This window comes from Lichenostomus cassidix, chromosome 25 (assembly GCF_008360975.1).
Source record: "Lichenostomus cassidix isolate B80296 chromosome 25, HeHo_3.0, whole genome shotgun sequence".
In the NCBI taxonomy this organism is placed as follows: Eukaryota; Metazoa; Chordata; class Aves; order Passeriformes; family Meliphagidae; genus Lichenostomus; species Lichenostomus cassidix.
Genome location: NC_139505.1, coordinates 4,134,024 through 4,154,481, shown reverse-complemented (window position 1 = coordinate 4,154,481; position 20,458 = coordinate 4,134,024). Strand labels below are relative to the sequence as shown.

The 20,458-nt window shown below is 46.8% G+C and overlaps 3 protein-coding genes across 3 annotated transcripts in view; 2 read left to right on the top strand and 1 right to left on the bottom strand.

The window, feature by feature from the left end:
* Positions 1–16,695, bottom strand: part of LOC146427390 (zinc finger protein 687-like) — a 31,179-nt gene extending 14,484 nt beyond the window's left edge. Inside the window, exons 1-4 of the mRNA XM_085082666.1 lie at positions 16,508–16,695; positions 7,859–9,924; positions 4,671–4,849; positions 1,286–1,462 (exon numbers count right to left, since the gene is read on the bottom strand). Coding sequence (XP_084938792.1) covers positions 1,286–1,462; positions 4,671–4,849; positions 7,859–9,922 — 2,420 coding nt within the window. The 5' untranslated portion in view covers positions 9,923–9,924; positions 16,508–16,695. The remainder of the gene's footprint in view (positions 1–1,285; positions 1,463–4,670; positions 4,850–7,858; positions 9,925–16,507) is intronic.
* The window catches only part of LOC146427387 (zinc finger protein 687-like), a 99,273-nt gene that overhangs the window by 21,742 nt on the left and 57,073 nt on the right, over positions 1–20,458 (top strand). The window lies entirely within an intron of this gene.
* Positions 1–20,458, top strand: part of LOC146427388 (26S proteasome non-ATPase regulatory subunit 4) — a 93,609-nt gene that overhangs the window by 47,225 nt on the left and 25,926 nt on the right. The gene's annotated exons all lie outside the window — the stretch shown is intronic.

Below are 20,458 nucleotides of genomic sequence, written 5' to 3'. Positions count from 1 at the left end.
GAATGGGGAAAGTGAGGAGGAAAGGAGGGGAAAGGAGGGGAGGAAAACAGGGAGGAGAAAGAGAAAATGGAGAAAAAAGGGATGGGAAAGGGAGGGAAAAAGGGAAAAGAACAGAAAAGGAGGAGAAGGGAAAAAGGGAAAAGAGAAAAAGAGATAAGGAAAAGCAAAAACGAGAAGAAAACAAGAAATAAGAAGAAAAAGGGAAAAGGGAAAAGAATAAGAAGGGAAAAGGGAAGGGCAAAGGGAAAAAAAAGGGGGAAAAAAAGGGCAAAGGGCAAATTCCCACCATTCCAAGGCCAAATTCCCAGGTTTTTTTGGGAATACTCACTTGGACTGCTGGTTGCTGAACCCTGGGTGTTGGGTGTACACGTGGGTGTGGGCAGGGAAAAGGGAAATGGGAAAAGGGAAAGGAAAAGGGATAAAAGGGGAAAAGGAAAAGGGAAAAGGACATGGAAAAGGGAAAAAGGAAAATAGAAGAAAAAAGGAAGAGAGGAATAAAGACGGAAAAGGGAAATGAAGGGAAAAGAGAAAAGAGGGAAAAGGGAGGGAAAAGAGAAAGGAGAAGAGAGTAATAAGGAGGGAAAAGGGAAGGGAAGAGAAAGGAGAAGAGGAAAAGGGAAAAGAAGGAGAAAACAAGAAATAAGAAGAGAAAGAGAAAAGGGGGAAAAAAAGGGGGAAAAGGGGAGGAAAGGGGAGGAAAGGGGAGGAAAGGGGAGGAAAGGGGAGGAAAGGGAAAAAGGAAAAGGAAAAGGAAGAAGAGAAGAGAAGAGAAGAGAAGAGAAGAGAAGAGAAGAGAAGAGGATAAAGAGCAAAACAAAAGAGCGAAGACAGAACGGAAAATTCCATCCATTCCCAGTATTTTTCCCATTTTTTTCCCATTTTTTTCCCAGATTTATTTGGGAATACTCACTTGGACTGCTGGTTGCTGAAGCCTGGGTGCTGGGTGTACATGTGGGTGTGAGCAGGGAAGGGAAAAGGGAATATTGGGAAAGGAAAAAAGACAAGGAAGAGGGAAAAAGGAAAATAGAAGAAAAAAGGAAGAGAGGAATAAGGAGGGAAAAGGGAAAAAGGGAAAAAGGGAAAAAGGGAAAAAGGGAAAAAGGGAAAAAGGGAAGAGAAGAGAAGAGAAGAGAAGAGAAGAGAAGAGAAGAGAAGAGAAGAGAAGAGAAGAGAAGAGAAGAGAAGAGAAAGCAAAAGGCAAAGAGCAGAACAAAAGAGCAAAGGGAGAAAAGCAAATTCCCACCATTCCAAGGCCAAATTCCCATTTTTTTTTGGGAATACTCACTTGGACTGCTGGTTGCTGAAGCCAGGATGTTGGGTGTACACGTGGGCATGAGCACTGGGCGCTGATTTGAAGGCCATGGGGCAGATTGGGCATTTGTGGAAAACCTCACAGTGAGAGCTCTGGATGTGAGACTTGATGGAGTTGACGCCGCCGAACACCACCGAGCAGCTGGGGCACCTGGGAGAGAGGGAAATTTGGGATTTTGGGGGTTTGGGAATGGGAAATTGGGGAATTTGGGGGTTTGGGAATGGGAATTCAGGAATTTTGGGGGAAATTCGGGAATTTGGGGGATTTTGGAATGGGAAATTCAGGAATTTGGGGGATTTTGGAATGGGAAATTGGGGAATTTGGGGGATTTGGGAATGAGAAATTGGGGAATTTGGGGATTTGGGAATGGGAAATTCGGGAATTTGGGGCACCTGGGAGAGAGGGAAATTTGGGATTTTGGGGATTTTGGAATGGGAAATTCGGGAATTTGGGGAATTTGGGAATGGGAAATTGGGGAATTTGGGGGATTTGGGAATGGGAAATTCGGGAATTTGGGGGATTTTGGAATGGGAAATTGGGGAATTTGGGGGATTTTGGAATGGGAAATTCAGGAATTTGGGGGAAATTCGGGGATTTTGGAATGGGAAATTCAGGGAATTTGGGGGAAATTGGGGAATTTGGGGGATTTTGGAATGGGAAATTCAGGAATTTGGGGGATTTTGGAATGGGAAATTTGCGAATTTGGGGGATTTGGGAATGGGAAATTCAGGAATTTGGGGGATTTTGGAGTGGGAAATTCAGGAATTTGGGGGATTTTGGAATGGGAAATTGGGGAATTTGGGGGATTTTGGAATGGGAAATTTGGGAATTTGGGGGAAATTGGGGAATTTGGGGGATTTTGGAATGGGAAATTCGGGAATTTGGGGGATTTTGGAATGGGAAATTGGGGAATTTGGGGGATTTTGGAATGGGAAATTCAGGAATTTGGGGAAATTGGGATTTGGAATGGGAAATTCAGGGAATTGGGGAATTGGAATTTGGGGATTTTGGAATGGGAAATTCAGGAATTTGGGGGATTTTGGAATGGAAATTTGCGAATTTGGGGGATTTGGGAATGGGAAATTCAGGAATTTGGGGGATTTTGGAGTGGGAAATTCAGGAATTTGGGGGATTTTGGAATGGGAAATTGGGGAATTTGGGGGATTTGGGAATGGGAAATTCAGGAATTTGGGGGAAATTGGGGAATTTGGGGGATTTGGGAATGGGAAATTGGGGAATTTGGGGATTTTGGAATGGGAAATTGGGAAATTTGGGGATTTTGAAATGGGAAATTCAGGAATTTGGGGATTTGGGAATGGAAAATTCGGGAATTTGGGGGAAATTGGGGAATTTTGGAATGGGAAATTTGGGAATTTGGGGGAAATTCGGGGATTTTGGAATGGGAAATTTGGGAATTTGGGGGAAATTGGGGAATTTGGGGGATTTTGGAATGGGAAATTCGGGAATTTGGGGGATTTTGGAATGGGAAATTCAGGAATTTGGAGGATTTTGGAATGGGAAATTCAGGAATTTGGGGGATTTTGGAATGGGAAATTCGGGAATTTGGGGGATTTGGGAATGGGAAATTCAGGAATTTGGGGGATTTTGGAATGGGAAATTGGGAATTTGGGGGATTTTGGAATGGGAAATTGGGGAATTTTGGAATGGGAAAATGGGGAATTTGGGGGATTTTGGAATGGGAAATTGGGGAATTTTGGGAGTTCTTGGGGAGTTTGGGGTGAGAGGGTGGATTTGGAGGGGGATTGGAGTGTCCATGGGGTGGTTTTGGGATGTTTCCGTGGGTAAAAGTTCTTTTTTTGGGGATCTTTCTGTGGGTAAAAATTCTTTTTTTATCCATCACTGCCACTTCAAATGCCTTGGAATTCTCAGAATTCCCAATCCCTGGAATTCTGGAATTTTTTATGCTGGAAAAAGTCTCTGGGATCACCAAATCCAACCATTCCCATTCCCCAAGTCCCAAATCCATGGGATTTTTTGGGGACATTTCCATGGAAAACAGCTCCCCCACCACCACCACCATCCCAGGATTCTCAGAATTCCCAATCCCTGAAATCCTGGAATTTCTTAAATTGGAAAAACCCTCTGGGATCACCAAATCCCAAATCCATGGGATTTTTTGGGGACTTTTCCATGGAGAACAACTCCACTACCACCCCAGGATTCTCAGAATTCCCAATCCCTGGGATTCCTGGAATTCTCAGAATTCCCAACCCTTGAAATCCTGGAATTTCTTCAGTTGGAAAAACCCTCTGGGATCACCCAATCCAACCATTCCCATTGCCCAAATCCCAAATCCATTGGATATTTTTGGGACTTTTCCACAGAAAACAACTCCACCACCACCACCACCCCCCCAGGATTCTCAGAATTCCCAATCCCTGGAATTTCTTCAGTTGGAAAAACCCTCTGGGATCACCCAATTCAACCATTCCCATTCCCCAAATCCCAAATCCATGGGATTTTTTTGGGACTTTTCCATGGAAAACATCTTCCCCAACAGCCCAGGATTCTCAGAATTCCCAATCCCTGAAATCCTGGAATTCCTTAAGTCAGAAAAACCCTCTGGGATCACTCAATCCAACCATTCCCACATTCCCAGATCCCAAATCCACGGGATTTTTTTGGGACTTTTCCACGAAAAACAACACCCCAGGATTCTCGGAATTCCCAATCCTTGAAATCCTGGAATTTCTTCAGTTGGAAAAACCCTCTGGGATCACCAAATCCAACCATTTCCATTCCCCAAATCCCAAATCCATGGGATTTTTTGGGACTTTTCCACAGAAAACAACTCCCCCACCACCACCACCACCATCCCAGGATTCTCAGAATTCCCAATCCTTGGAATTTGTTCAGTTGGAAAAACCCTCTGGGATCACCAAATCCAACCATTCCCATTCCCCAAGTCCCAAATCCACGGGATTTTTGGGGACTTTTCCACGGAAAACAACACCACCACCATCCCAGGATTCTCAGAATTCCCAATCCCTGGAATTCTAGAATTTTTTATGCTGGAAAAAGTCTCTGGGATCATCAAATCCAACAATTCCCATTCCCCAAATCCCAAATCCACAGGATTTTTTTGGGACTTTTCCACGGAAAACAACTCCACCAACACCCCAGGATTCTTGGAATTCCCAATCCCTGGAATTCTGGAATTTTTTATGCTGGAAAAATGCTCTGGGATCATCAAATCCAACCATTTCCATTCCCCAAATCCCAAATCCACGGGATTTTTTGGGACTTTTCCAAGGACAACACCACCACCCCACGATCTTCGCACTCCCCACCCCCTGTAATCCCCCAAATTCCCCAAAATCCCGGGATTTTCACCCACCTGTACCCCACCCTGCGGGAGAAGTGCAGGCAGGACTCCCGCAGGTGTCCCTGGAAGTTGGCCAGCAGGAAGTTGCCGCCGCACTCGGGGCAGACGTGGGGAGGGCGGCTGCGGTGCATGCGCTGGTGGGCACTGGAGCTGCAGCGGTTCGGCAGCATCATGGGGCACGCCGAGCACACCTGGGGAATTTGGGATTGATGGGATTATTGGGATTATTGGGAATTTGAGATTTATGGGATTGGGATTTGTGGGATTCTGAGTGGGATTCGGCCCTGGGATTGATGGAATTCTGACTGGGATTGGGATTCGTGGGATTTGGATGTGGGATTTGGATTCGTGAAATTCAGATGTGGGACTGGGATTCTAGGATTCATTCAATTCTGACTGGGATTGGGATTCATGGGATTCTGACTGGGATTGGGATGTGGGGTTGGGATTGATAGAATTCTGATTGGGATTGGGATTGGTGGGATTATTGGGATTTGGATATGGGATTGGGAGGATGACTGCGGTGCATGCGCTGGTGGGCGCTGGAGCTGCAGCGGTTCGGCAGCATCATGGGGCACGCCGAGCACACCTGGGGAATTTGGGATTGTTGGGATTATTGGGATCATTGGGATTGATGGAATTCTCACTGGGATTGGTGGGATTTGGATGTGGGATTGGTGGGATTCAGACTGGGTTTGGTGGGATTTTGACTGGGATTGGAACTCGTAGGGTTATTGGGATTCGTGGGATTCTGACTGGGATTGGGATTTGTAGGATTCTGAGTGGGATTGGGATTTGTGGCATTGGGATTGGTAGGATTCAGAGTGGGATTGGTGGGATTTGGATGTGGGATTGGTGGGATTCAGAGTGGGATTTCGGTGCATGCGCTGGTGGGCGCTGGAGCTGCAGCGGTTCGGCAGCATCATGGGGCACGCCGAGCACACCTGGGGAATTTGGGATTGATGGGATTATTGGGATTATTGGGAATTTGAGATTTATGGGATTGGGATTTGTGGGATTCTGAGTGGGATTCGGCCCTGGGATTGATGGAATTCTGACTGGGATTGGGATTCGTGGGATTTGGATGTGGGATTTGGATTCGTGAAATTCAGATGTGGGACTGGGATTCTAGGATTCATTCAATTCTGACTGGGATTGGGATTCATGGGATTCTGACTGGGATTGGGATGTGGGGTTGGGATTGATAGAATTCTGATTGGGATTGGGATTGGTGGGATTATTGGGATTTGGATATGGGATTGGGAGGATGACTGCGGTGCATGCGCTGGTGGGCGCTGGAGCTGCAGCGGTTCGGCAGCATCATGGGGCACGCCGAGCACACCTGGGGGATTTGGGATTCTCACTGGGATTATTGGGATTTGTAGGATTGTTGGGATTCATGGGATTCTGACTGGGACTGGGGGGATTCTGGCCGGGATTTGGATTCACAGCATTCTGACTGCGATTTGACCCTGGGATTGGGATTCATTCAGTTCTGACTGGGATTGGGATTCGTGGAATTCTGATTGGGATTGGGATTGATGGAATTCTCACTGGGATTTGGCCCTGGGATGGACGGGGTTCTGACTGGGATTGGGATTTGTGGGGTTTGGCTGTGGGGTTTGGCTTCTGACTGGGTCCACTTTCTCCCAGCACCTTCCCATCATCTCCCACTGCTCTTCCACCACCTTTCCACCATCTCCCACCTTCTCCCACCACCTACCTTCTCCCACCATGTTCCCACCTTCGCCCATCCTCTCCTGCCCTTCTCCCACTACCTCCCACCTTCTCCCACCACCTTCCCATCATCTCCCAGTGCCTGACCACCTTCTCCCATCACCTCCCACTGCCAACTCATCATCTCCCACTGCTCTCCTACCACCTTTCCACCACCTTCCACCATCTCCCACCATCTCCTACCTTCTCCCACTTCTCTCCCTCCCATCACCTCCTGCCCCTCTCCCACCACCTTCCCATCATCCCACTGGTATCCCATCATCTCCCACCATCTCCCACCTTCTACCTTCTCCCACTGCACTCCCATCACCTTCCCAGCTACTCCCAGTGCCTTCCCACCATGTCCCACCACCTTCCCATCATCTCCCACCTTCTCCCACTGTTCTCCCATCATCTCCCACTGCCATCCCATCATCTCCCACCTTCTCCCACCACCTATCTTCTCCCACTGCTCTCCCACCACCATCCCACCTTGTCCCGCCATGTTCCCACCTTCTCCCATCCTCTCCTGGCCCCTCTCCCTCCCCCGTCCTACCACCTCCTACCTTCTCCCAGCACCTTCCCACCTTCTCCCAGTGCCTTCCCACCATGTCCCACCACCATCCCATCATCTCCCACCTTCTCCCACTGCTCTCCCACCACCTTCTACCTTCTTCCATCACCTGCCAGCACCTTCTCACCTTCTCCCACCATCTCCCACCACCATCCCATCATCTCTCACCGCCTCCTACTTTCTCCCATCATCTCCCAGCACCTTCCCACCTTTTCTCAGTGCCTTCCCACCATGTCCCACCACCATCCCATCATCCCACTGCTATCCCATCATCTCCCACCTTCTCCCACCATCTCCTACCTTCTACCACCACCTTCCCACCTTCTCCCATTGCCCTCCCACCACCTCCTATCTTCTCCCAGCACCTTCCCACCATCTCCAATCTTCTCCCACCATCTCCAACTGCTGTCCCACCACCTTCTACCTTCTCCCATTGCTTTCCCATCACCTTCCCACCTTTTCCCACCACCATCCCACCATCTCCCAGCACCTTCCCATCATCTCCCACCTTCTCCCACTGTTCTCCTGTTGTTCTCCCACCACCTCCCACTGCCTTCCCACCTTCTCCCAGTGCCTTCCCACCATGTCCCACCACCTCCCACCATCTCCTACCTTCTCCCACTGCTCTCCCACCACCTTCTACCTTCTCCCACTGCTCTCCCACCACCATCCCACCTTGTCCCACCACCATCCCACCTTGTCCCACCACCATCCCACCTTGTTCCACCACCTTCCCACCACCTCCCACCTTCTCCCACTGCCCTCTTCCCACCTCCCACCTTCTTCCACTGTTATCCCACCACCTTCCCACCTTCTCCCACTGCCTTCCCATCATCTCCTGCCCCTTTCCCACCACCATCCCATCATCTCCCACCACCTTCCCACCTTCTCTCCCCCTCTCCCCTCTCACCGTGCTCCCTCCTCCTCCGGCCGCCGCCTGCTGGAAATGCGCCGCCAGCCCTGCCTTGTCCTTGCACTGCTCCTTGCACTCCAAACACCTGAAACAACTATAGCTGCCCTGCTCCGACCCCGAGCCCGACCCCGACCCCGGCAACGGCAACACCGGCAGCTCCGCCCCGGCGCTCCCGCCGTCCTGCGCCACCTTCCCCGCCGGCAACGCCAGCGACACCAGCGGGGTGATGTCGGGCTGGCCGATCATCTGCTCCAGGGCGATGGGCCGCATGACCAGGTGGGAGCACTGCATCACCAAGCCCTTGTCCTTGTGCTCGCGGGCGTGCAGCAGCAGGCTGCACTTGTTGAAGAACACCAGGCGCTTGGAGCAGTGGTTGCAGGTGACCTCGATGCGCATGCTGCGGCGGTCGTAGTGCCGAGCCAAGCTCTTCTCCAGGGCGAAAGCGTCTCCGCACTCCAAACAGCGGTAGCCGAAGGGTGGCAGAGCCAGGCTGGAATCCGCCGGAGGACTCAGGTTGGGTTTGTAGGTGGGGAGGAGGTTTTTGCTGTTGAGGATCCGGTTGAAAGCCTCGACCAGGCTGGATTGGCTGCGGGAGATGACGGAGCCCGGCGCGCTCGGCGCCGCCTTGGCCGGCCCCGTTCCTCCGTCCTTCCCCACGTTCCCGTTATTCCTGGAATCTCCCTTGGGAAGAGCTTGAGGAACCAAGTTCAGGATGTTCTTGGCGGTGATTTTTCCGGGTTTTCCCGGGAATGCTGTGGATTTCTGCTGGGCGACGCTGGCGGCGATCAGCATGGCGCTGCTGGCGCTCTGGATGGCGGCGACGGGCAGCACGGCGCCCTTCAGCTTGGCGCCGCCGCCCAGCTGGACACTGACCACCTTGGCTCCTTCGGGGCTCTTCAAACCATCCGGTTTCTCCCTGGACGGCTCCGGGGTGATCGCGCCGGAACATTCCGGAGAGGTTTCCTGGGAATTCTCGGCTCTGGTGGGTTCGGAATCCGAGGAAACCCTGGTGACTGTCCTGGTGATGCTGCCGCAGGAGGTTTTGATGGTTTTGATTCGAACTTTGAGGGGCCGGGAGGAGCTGGAGGTGGGAGAGTTGGTGTTTTCCTCCTCTTCCTCCTCCTCCTCCTCCTCGGCGCTGGAAGCGCTTCCCGCGGATTTCTCCAGCATTTCCCGCTCTTCCTTCAGGGAAATTTCCTTGGGAGAAGGAGGAATGTGGATTCCTGGGGAGGAAAAAGATTCCCGAGGGCTTCCCGGGGAACGCTTGAGCTCGGAGCTGCCGGAATTCCCGCCGGGCTCCGATCCCGGCCACGGCGCCGCCGGGGAATCGCGGGAGTAGCGGACGGTGACGGATTTGAGGTGCTCCAGGGGGTTGTCCCCGAGGGTCACGGCCAGTCCTTTGGGGCTGCAGCTCCGGCCAGGATGATCCTCAGGGTCGGAATCTTCCTTCTTGATCCGCGCGACCGGATGGGATCCGCCGGATCCCGGCCGGAATGAGGGTGGAAAATTGGGATCCAAGCTTTCCGTGGATTCTCCCAGTGGTTCTTTACAATCCAAGGATGGAGTCGGTGACGGTGACAACGAGGGGACAGCGAGGGATTTCTCCTTGGCTTTGCATTCCCGCGCCCTGTCGATGAGGTTGGCGCCGTCCTCGTTGGGATCGGGGCTGAAGTGAGAAAAAATATCCAAAGTTTTGGGGTTTTTCTCCTTCCCCCAGCACTCCCCGTTGGATGAACCCTCAACCCCGCGGGAACTGGGGGATTTGGGGATGTCGGAAGCGCCGAATCCGTTCTGGAGGAGCCGCGGGGCGACGTCCTTGCCGCGGGGCTCGGGGCTCTCCAGCTGCTCGGGGCACACGGTGTTCTTGACGATGACGCTGACGGCCGAGATGTCGGCGTGGGGAAGGACGTGGTCGGCGCCGGGGTTGGGATCTGCCGGGATGGGTTTGCCGTGGGGCTCGGGCTCCTCGTGGTGGGAGTGGATGGCTTCGTTGGCGTCGATGTCGGGGATGTCGAAGGCGGCCAGGAGGTCGTCGAAGTCCGGGGTTTTCATGTCGCCCATGGCTGGGGAGAGGGAGTTTGGGGTGAATGGGGATTTGGGAAAAAATGGGGAAATGGGAAAATGGGAATGTTGAAAATGGGAATATCGAAAATAAGAAAATAGAAAGTGGGAAAAGGGGAAATGGGAAAATGGGAAAATAAAAAATGGGAAATGGGGAATGGGAAATGGGAAAATGAGGAAATTGGGAAATGGGAATTTGGGAATATTGGAAATGGGAAAATAGAAAATGGGAATATCAAAAATGGGAATATCGAAAATAGGAAAATGGGAAACGGGAAAATAAAAAATGGGAAACGGGGAATGGGAAATGGGAAAATGGGGAAATTGGGAAATGGGAATTTGAGAATGTTGAAAATGGGAAAATGGGAATATGGGGAAATGGGAATATTGAAAATACAGAAATAGAAAATGCGAAATAGGAATAGTGAAAATAGAAAAATAGAAAATGGGAAATGGGAATTTTGGAATGTAGAAAATGGGAAAATCAGATCCAACCCCAGTTCCAACACCAATTCCAGCCCTAAATTCCAATCCCGAATTCCTCTGGATTTGAGGGGAAACAGCTACAGATCCAATCCCAATTCCAGCCCAAATTCCTTGGGATTTGAGGTGGGAAACCTCAGATCCAATCCCAATCCAATTCCTCTGGATTTGAGGGAAAAGAGCCACAAATCCAATCCCAATTCTAATCCCAATTCCAGACCTAAATCCCTATAGATTTGAGGTGAGAAAACTGAGATCCAACCCCAATTCCAATCCCAATCCCAATTCCAATCCCAAATTCCTCAGGATTTGAGAGAAAAGAGCCATGGATCCAATCCCAATTCCAACCCCAATTCCAACCCCAAATTCCCTATGGATTTGAGGTGGGAAACAGATCCAATCCCAATTCCAATCCCAAATTCCAATCCCAATTCCAGTCTTAATTCCAATCCCAATTCCAACCCAAATTCCAATCCCAAATTCCCTCTGGATTTGAGGTGGGAAACAGATCCAACCCCAATTCCAACCCCAACTCCAATCCCAAATCCAACCCCAAATTCCAACCCCAATTCCAACCCCAAATCCCAATCCCAATCTTAATCCCAACCCCAAATCCAACCCCAATTCCAACCCCAAATCCCAGTCCCAAATCCAACCCCAAATCCAACCCAAATTCCAACCCCAATTCCAACCCCAACTCCAATCCCAAATCAAATCCCAAATTCCAACCCCAAATCCCAATCCCAATCTTAATTCCAAACCCAATTCCAAATCCAATTCCAACCCCAAATTCCAATCCCAATTCCAGTCTTAATTCCAATCCCAATTCCAATTCCAAATCCAACCCCAAATTCCAATCCCAGTTCCAACCCCAACTCCAATCCCAAATTCCAACCCCAATTGCAATCCCAAATCCAATCCGAATTCCAATCCCAACCCCAAATTCCAATCCCAATTCCAATCTTAATTACAATCCCAATTCCAAATCCAATTCCAATCCCAAATTCCAGCCCCAATTCCAACTCAAATTCCCTATGGATTTGAGGTGGGAAACAGATCCAACCCCAAATTCCAACCCAAATTCCAATCCCAATTCCAATCCCAAATTCCCTCTGGATTTGAGATGGGAAACCACAGATCCAATCCCAATTCCAACCCCAATTCCAACCCCTAATCCAATCCCAATTCCAATCCCAAATTCCAATCCCAAATCCAACCCCAAATCCAATCCGAATTCCAATCCCAATTCCAATCTTAATTCCAATCCAAATTCCAATTCCAATCCCAATTCCAACCCCAACTCAACCCCAGGATGACAAACCAGGAACACATTTGGGATTTTCAGGATCCATTTCCCACATATTTCCCCATTTGGGATGTGGGAAAAAAGGCTGGAAAACCAGGAATTCCCCAAAATTCCCAATTTTTCCCTCTTCCAGCCCAACCCAGGATCAGGAAGTTGCCCAAAGTGGGTTTTTTTCCCATTTTTTCCATGGATTTGGGGTCAGGAATGGGAAAATTCCAGAAGTTTTCCCGGCAGGAGATTAAATAGGATTAATTTGGATTTATTTTTAACTCCTCGAGGTCAAAGCAAGAGGATTCTCCTGGAATTCCATCAAAAAAATGGGAAAAATGGGAATTTGGAATGTTCCAGAGCTTCCCAGGGATTCGGAATTTTATTGGGATTTGAGGGGAAAAAAATAAATGGAATTGATTTTTTAAATAAATAGATTATAATTTTAAAAAATAAGTTATGATTTAAATAAATAAATAATGTTTTTAAAAAATTTTATATTTTGGGTTTGTTTTGGGAATTAAAAAAGTGGTTTGGGAATTAAAAAAGTGGTTTGGGAATTAAAAAATGGTTTGGGAATTAAAGAAATTATTTGGGAATTAAATGGTTTGGGAATAAAAGAAATTTTTGGGAATAAAAAATATTTTGGGAATAAAAGAAATTTTTGGGAATTAAATGGTTTGGGAATCAAAAATGTTTTGGGAATTAAAAAACGTTTTGGGAATAAAAGAAATTTTTTGGGAATTAAAAAATGGTTTGGGAATTAAAGAAATGGTTTGGGAATTTAAAAAATATTTTGGGAATAAAATAAACATTTTGGGAATAAAAAATATTTTGGGAATTAAAAAAGTGTTTTGGGAATTAAAGAAATGTTTTGGGAATTAAAAAGAATGTTTTGGGAATAAAAAAACATTTTTGGGAATAAAAAAATGTTTTGGGAATAAAAGAAATTTTTTGGGAATAAAAAAGTGGTTTGGGAATTAAAAGAATGTTTTGGGAATAAAAACAAATTTTTTGGGAATAAAAAATGTTTTGGGAATTAAAAAAATGGTTTGGGAACAAAAAACATTTTGGGAATTAAAAAATGGTTTGGGAACAAAAAACCATTTTGGGAATTAAAAAATGGTTTGGGAATTAAAAATTAAAAACCTGGAAAAATTTCCCAGGAAAATATAAATTCCCTGGAAAAAATTCCTGGAAAAAATTCCCAGAAAATAAAAATTCCCTTTTTTTGGTTTTTTCCTTCATTCCAGAATTCCAAAGTGAATTTTCTCCAAAATTCCCATTTTTTTTCCCACTAAAATCAGAGAAATTCCCAAAATTCCCAAATTCCCAAAAAACCAGGAGGAACAGCAGGAATTTCCTGTTATTTTTCCTAATCCCAAATTTCCCTTTATTCCCATTTTTTTCCCCAAATTTTTTTTTTCCTTATCCCAATTTTCCTCTTTATTTTCCCAAAATATTCCCAATTTTCCCAACCCGAAATCCATCAGGAGTTTTCCCAAAATTTATTGGGAAATTTATGATTTCATTGATTAAATTTATTGATTACATTTATTAATTAAATTTATTATTTAAATTTATTAATTAAATTTATTAATTAAATTTATTAATTAAATTATTCCAGACCTGGAAAATTCCACTTTTCCCACATTTTCCCACCCAAAACCGTTGGAATTTTTGAAATTCTTTCTCCTAAAAATAATTGGAAAAACCAAGAAATTCCCTCAGGAATTTGGGAATTCAAATCAGGAATTTTTGGGGGAATTTTAATTTTTTATTCTCCCCAAAAAAAGCTAAATTTTTGGGAATTCCTGGTGAGAAGAATTCCCCAAAATTCCAAAAAAAGCTAAATTTTGGGAATTCCCAGTGGGAATAACGCCCCAAAATTCCAAAAAAAAGCTAAATTTTTGGGAATTCCTGGTGGGAAGAACTCCTAAAATTCCAAAAAAAGCTAAATTTTTGGGAATTCCTGGTGGGAAGAACTCCTAAAATTCAAAAAAAAGCTAAATTTTTGGGAATTCCCAGTGGGAATAACTCCCTAAAATTAAAAAAAAGCTAAATTTTTGGGAATTCCAGGTGGGAATAACTCCCTAAAATTCCAAAAAAAAAGTTAAATTTTTGGGAATTCCAGGTGGGAAGAACTCCCCAAAATTAAAAAAAAAGTTAAATTTTTGGGAATTCCTGGTGGGAAGAACTCCCCAAAATTCCAAAAGAAGCTAAATTTTGGGAATTCCTGGTGGGAAAAACTCCCCAAAATTAAAAAAAAAGTTAAATTTTGGGAATTCCCGGTGGGAATAACTCCCCAAAATTCAAAAAAAAGCTAAATTTTTGGGAATTCTGGGTGGGAATAACTCCCCAAAATTCCAAAAAAAGCTAAATTTTGGGAATTCCTGGTGGGAAGAACTCCCCAAAATTCCAGGGAAATGCTGATGGTGATTCCCAAAAATCATTTTGGGATTTTTTTGGATTTTGGGAAAACTGGGAATTCCCAAAAACTCCCAGATTTAGGGAATGATCTCCTCAAATCCCGGGATTTTTTTGGGATAGGAGGGAAGATAAAATTCCCCAAAATTCCAGGATGGGAATGACTGTGATTCCCTAAAATCCTGGAATTTTTTTGGGATAAGGCTGACCGTGAAACCCCCAAATTCCAGGATTTTTTTAGGATAAGGAATGACTATTAACTCCCCAAAATTCCAGGATTTTTTAGGATAAGGAATGACTATTAACTCCCCTAAAATTCCAGGATTTTTCTGGGAAAAGGGATAACTGTAACTGCCCGAAATTCCAGGGTTTTTTGGGAAAAGTCTGACCGTGAAACCCTGAAATTCCAGGATTTTTTTGGGATAAAGGATAACTGTAACCCCCCCAAATTCCAGGATTTTTTTGGGAGAAGGAATGACCGTTAATCCCCCAAAATCCAGTATTTTTCTGGGAAATGGGATAACCATAACTCCCCAAAATCCTGGGATTTTTGAGGGGTAGGAATGACCATGAATCCTCCCAAATTCCAGGATTTTTTTGGGATAAAGGATAACCATAACCCCCCGAAATCCCAGGATTTTTTCTGGGATAATTGAGAACCGTAACTCCCCGAAATTCCGGGATTTTTCTAGGAAAAGGAGTGACTATTAATTCCCCAAAATTCCAGGATTTTTTGGGATAAGGGTTAACCACAACCCCCCGAAATCCCGGGATTTTTTGGGAAAACGAATGACCATTAAGACCCCAAAATCCCAGGATTTTTTTAGGAGATTTTTTGGGATAAGGGATAACCATAACCTCCCAAAATCCCAGGATTTTTTGGGAAAAGTCTGACCGTGAAACCCTGAAATCCCAGGATTTTTTTGGGCTAAGGAATGACCATTAACCCCTCGAAATCCCAGGATTTTTTAGGAGATTTTTTTGGGATAAGGGATAACCGTAACTCCCCAAAATCCTGATATTTTTCTGGGATAAGGAATAACCATTAACCCCCTGAAATCCCGGAATTTTTGGGAGATAAAGATAACCGCAACCCTCCCGAATTCCAGGATTTTTTGGGGAAAAGGAATAACATTAAACACTCCAAATCCCAGGATGTTTTGGGGCTAAGGAATGACCATTAATCCCCCGAAATCCCGGAATTTTTCTGGGAAAAAGAGTCACCGTAACCCCCCAAAATCCCGGGATTTTTTTTGGGATAAGGGATAACTGCAACCCCCCGAAATCCCGGGATTTTCAAGGGAAAAGTCTGACCGTGAAACCCCCAAATTCCAGGATTTTTTTAGGATAAGGAATGACCATTAATCCCCCGAAATCCCGGAATTTTACTGGGAAAAAGAGTCACCGTAACCCCTCAAAATCCCGGGATTTTTTTGGGATAAGGAATAACCATAAACCCCCAAAATCCCGGGATTTTTCTAGGATAAGGAATGACCATTAATCCCCCGAAACCCCGAGATTTTTCTGGGAAAAAGAGTCACCGTAACCCCTCAAAATCCCGGGATTTTTCTAGGATAAGGAATAACCATAAACCCCCCAAAATCCCGAGATTTTTTTGGGAAAAAGAGTCACCGTAGCGCCTCAAAACCCCGAGATTTTTTTGGGATAAGGAATAACCACAAACCCCCCAAACTCCCGATATTTCTCCGGGATAAGGAATAACCATAAACCCCCCAAAATCCCGATATTTTTCCGGGAAAAAGTGTCACCGTAACCCCCAAAATCCCGGGATTTTTCCGGGATAAGGAATAACCATAAACCCCCCAAAATCGCGGAATTTTTCTGAGATAAGGAATAACCATAAACCCCCCAAAACCCAGATATTTTCTCAGGATAACGAATGACCATTAACCCCCCAAAATTCCGAGATTTTTTTAGGAAAACTCTGACCGTGAAATCCCCAAATTCCAGGATTTTTCCGGGATAAGGAATAACCATTAACCCCCCGAAACCCCGAGATTTTTTTGGGAAAAAGAGTAACCCCTCAAATTCCAGCATTTTCTGGGAAAAGAAATGACCATTAACCCCCCGAAATCCCGGGATTTTTGGGAGGTAAGGATTACCGCAACCCTACCTAAATTCTCCCAAATTCCAGGATTTTTGGGGGAAAACGAATGACCATTAAACCCCCCAAACTCTCGGGATTTTTCCGGGATAACGAATAACCCCAAACCCCTCAAAACCCCTTCATTTCCAGGCTGCTTTCCCCCTCCTCTCCCTCACTCCCTCAGGCCGCGCTTCCCGCCCAGGCCTCTCCCTCCCTCCCTCCCTCCCCTCAGGCCTTGACCCCTCAGGCCTCTCCTCCCCTCCTCCCGCCCTACCTGCCGCTGCCCGCCCGGGGAGCTCCCCGGCTGCCCCTCCGGTTCTCCCGCTCGGGTTCCGGTCCTTTTCCCGGCTCTCCGGCCGCTCTCCCCGCCGCTCTCCCGCTGTTATCCGCGCTCCCGCTCGGCCCCTCAGCGCCGCTCTTCCCTCCGCCGCTTCCTGCTTCTTCCCCCTCACGCCGCGCCGCGCGCCCGCCCCGCCGCCGCGCGCCGATTGGCTGAGCCGCCTGTCACTCAGTGAAATCTGCACTCTGATTGGTTCTTTCAGCTGTCGCTCAAGGCGGCGCGCGGCTGGCCGCACTCCCCATTGGCTGAGCGCGCCCCGCCCCACGTGGGGGTGTTGATTGGGCGCTCGGCTGTCATTCAAAGCCCTAAGCTCCGCCCACCGCCCCGCTATCGCGTCCTATTGGTGCAGCGCGCTGTCGCACTCGCTGCTGATTGGCTGAGCGCGCTGTCAGTCAATCCCCCCCTTGCAATTCTCGCTTCTCATTGGTTGAATCTCGCCGCAGGTCCAGCGCGGGTCGCGGCGGCCATCGCGGCTCCATGGCGGTTTGTCGATCCGGCCAGGCGCTGCCAGCCCGGCTCCGCCCTGCCGCCAGTCCTCTCCTCCCATTGGCTGCCCGAGCTGTCAATCACAGCGCGCTCTGAGCGATGCCCCGCCCACTTCCGCTACGGCGCGATGCGATTGGTGCAGAGCGCTGTCAATCAGAGCCGCCGCTAATCCTCGCTCTCCCATTGGCTGGAGAGACCAAAAGCCCGCCAAGCCGAGCGCGGCCGCTGATTGGTTGCCGGAGCTGTCAATCAGCACAAACCCCGCCCTGCTCTCAATCCCATTGGCCGCCCGGAGAACAACATCCGCTCTTCGCGCCCGCTGATTGGTCGGGAGATCTGTCAATCAAGAGCCAAGCCACGCCTCTCGGTTTGGCTGTAAACAGCGCGCGGGGGATGCTGGGAGCGCTGCAGGGGGCGGGGCTAGGCGGGCAGGCCACGCCCAGCGGCACGTGACACGGTGACGTCAGAAGGGGAATTCCAGGGATTTGGGGATTTGTGGGAATCCCAATTTTGGGAATTTTGGGATTTGGGGTTTTGTGGGATTCTGATATTGGAAATCTCCAATCTTTGGAAATTTGGGGATTCAGGGATTGATGGGATTCTGAGATTGGGAATCCCCAATTTTCGGGAATTTTGGGATTTGGGGTTTTGTGGGATTCCAATGTTGGGAATCCCCAAATTCTGGAAAGTTTGGGATTCTCCTCAACAGGGGATTTGGGGTTTTATGGGATTGGGATGTTGGGAATCCCCAATCTTTGGGAATTCCGGGATTTGGGGTTTTGGGGGATTCTGATATTGGAAATCCCCAATCTTTGGGAATTTTGGGATTCAGGGATTTATGGGATTCTGATATCAGGAATCCTCAATCTTTGGGAATTTTGGGATTCAGGATTTTCTGGGATTCACCTGTTGCCAACCTCACCACAACAAAAACCCCAAAACCCAATAGACCAACAAATCCTAATTTTATTCCCGAAAATCCCAACAAAAAATCGTTTTATTCCCGAACTCCCAATTTCCTCACCGCTGGATTTTTGGGATTTTTCTGGGATTTCTCATTTCTTCTCCTCGTCCTTCCTGTCCTTGCTGTCCTTGCTGGCCAAGGAGCCCATGGGGTCACTGCAGGGGTGGGAGAGGGAAAATCCCAATCCTTGGGAATTCTGGGATTTGGGCTTTGATGGGATTGGGATGTTGGGAATTCCCAATCTTTGGGAATTTTGGGATTTGGGGTTTTATGGGATTCAGAATTTTATGGGATTCTGGTATTGGGAATCTCCAATCTTTGGGAATTTTGGGATTTGGGGTTTTATGGGATTCAGAATTTTATGTGATTCTGATATTGGGGATTTTGGGATTTGGGGTTTTATGGGATTCTGATATTGGGAATCTCCAGTCTTTAGGGATTTTAGGGTTTTATGGGATTCCAATGTTGGGAATCCCCAAATTCTGGAAAGTTTGGGATTCTCCTCAACAGGGGATTTGGGGAATTTTGGGATTCTAATGTTGGGAATCTCCAGTTTTTGAGAATTCTGGTATTCGGGCTTTTATGGGATTCCGATATTGGAAATCCCCAATCTTTGGGAATTTTGGGATTTGGGGTTTTATGGGATTTGGGGTTTTGTGGGATTCTGATATTGGAAATCCTCAATCTTTGGGAATTTTGGGATTCAGGATTTTCTGGGATTCACCTGTTGCCAACCTCACCACAACAAAAACCCCAAAACCCAATAGACCAACAAATCCTAATTTTATTCCCGAAAATCCCAACAAAAAATCGTTTTATTCCCGAACTCCCGATTTCCTCACCGCGGGATTTTTGGGGTTTTTTTTGGGATTTCTCATTTCTTCTCCTCGTCCTTCCTGTCCTTGCTGTCCTTGCTGGCCTGGGAGGCCAGGGAGCCCATGGCGTTGCGGATCGCCTCGTTGTTGGGATCGACGCCCGGCAGGTTCTCCAGCACGCTCTGCAGGAACTCAGGGTCCTGCATCACGTCGTAGTCGTCCTCCTCCTGAGGGAGAGAATTCGGGAGATTTGGGGGATTTTGGGAGGGTTTGGGGGGATTTGGGATGATTCGGGGGGATTTGAGATAATTATTCGGGAGAATTTGATAATTCACGATTATTTGGGAGAATTTGGGAGAATTATTTGGGAGAATTTGGGAGAATTTGGGAGAATTTAGGAAAATTTAGGATAATTTGGGGGAATTTAGGATGATTTGGAAATTATTTGGGAGAATTTGGGAGAATTTGGGAGAATTTAGGAAAATTTGGGATAATTTGGAAATTTGGGATGATTTGGGAGAATTTGGGGGAATTTGGGATGATTTGGGAGGGTTTGGAGGGATTTGGGGGGATTTGGGATGATTCGGGGGGATTTGAGATAATTATTTGGGAGAATTTGATAATTCATGATTATTTGGGAGAATTTGGGAGAATTATTTGGGAGAATTTGGGAGAATTTAGGAAAATTTGGGATAATTTGGGGGAATTTGGGATGATTTGGGAGAATTTGGGAGAATTTGGGAGAATTTAGGAAAATTTGGGATAATTTGGGGGAATTTGGGATGATTTGGGAGAATTTGGGGGAATTTGGGATGATTTGGGAGGGGTTTGGAGGGATTTGGGGGAATTTGGGATGATTCGGGGGGATTTGAGATAATTATTCGGGAGAATTTGATAATTCACGATTATTTGGGAGAATTTGGGAGAATTATTTGGGAGAATTTGGGAGAATTTAGGAAAATTTGGGATAATTTGGGATAATTTGGGATGATTTGGGAGAATTTGGGGGAATTTGGGATGATTTGGGAGGGATTTGGGAGAATTCGGGGGGATTTGAGATAATTATTCGGGAGAATTTGATAATTCATGATTATTTGGGAGAATTTGGGAGAATTATTTGGGAGAATTTAGGAAAATTTGGGATAATTTGGCATAATTTGGGATAATTTGGGATAATTATTTGGGAGAATTTGGGAGAATTTAGGAAAATTTGGGATGATTTGGGAGAATTTCGGGGAATTTGGGATGATTTGGGAGAATTTGGCAGAATTTGGGATATTCTGGGAGAATTATTCAGGAGAATTTGGGATAATTACTGGGGAGAATTCAGGAGATTTTGGGAGAATTATTCCGGAGAATTTGGGATAATTTGGGAGAATTCCAGAGGAATTTGGGATAAATATTCAGGATAATTTGGGAGAATAATTTGGGAGAATTTGGGAGAATAATTTGGGAGAATTTGGGAGAATTTGGGATGATTCACGATAATGTGGGAGAATTATTCAGGAAAATTTGGGATGATTCATGATAATTTGGGAGAATTATTCAGAAGAATTTGGGATAATCTGTGAGAATTTGGGAGAATTTGGGAGAATTCAGGAGAATTTGGGTGAATTCAGG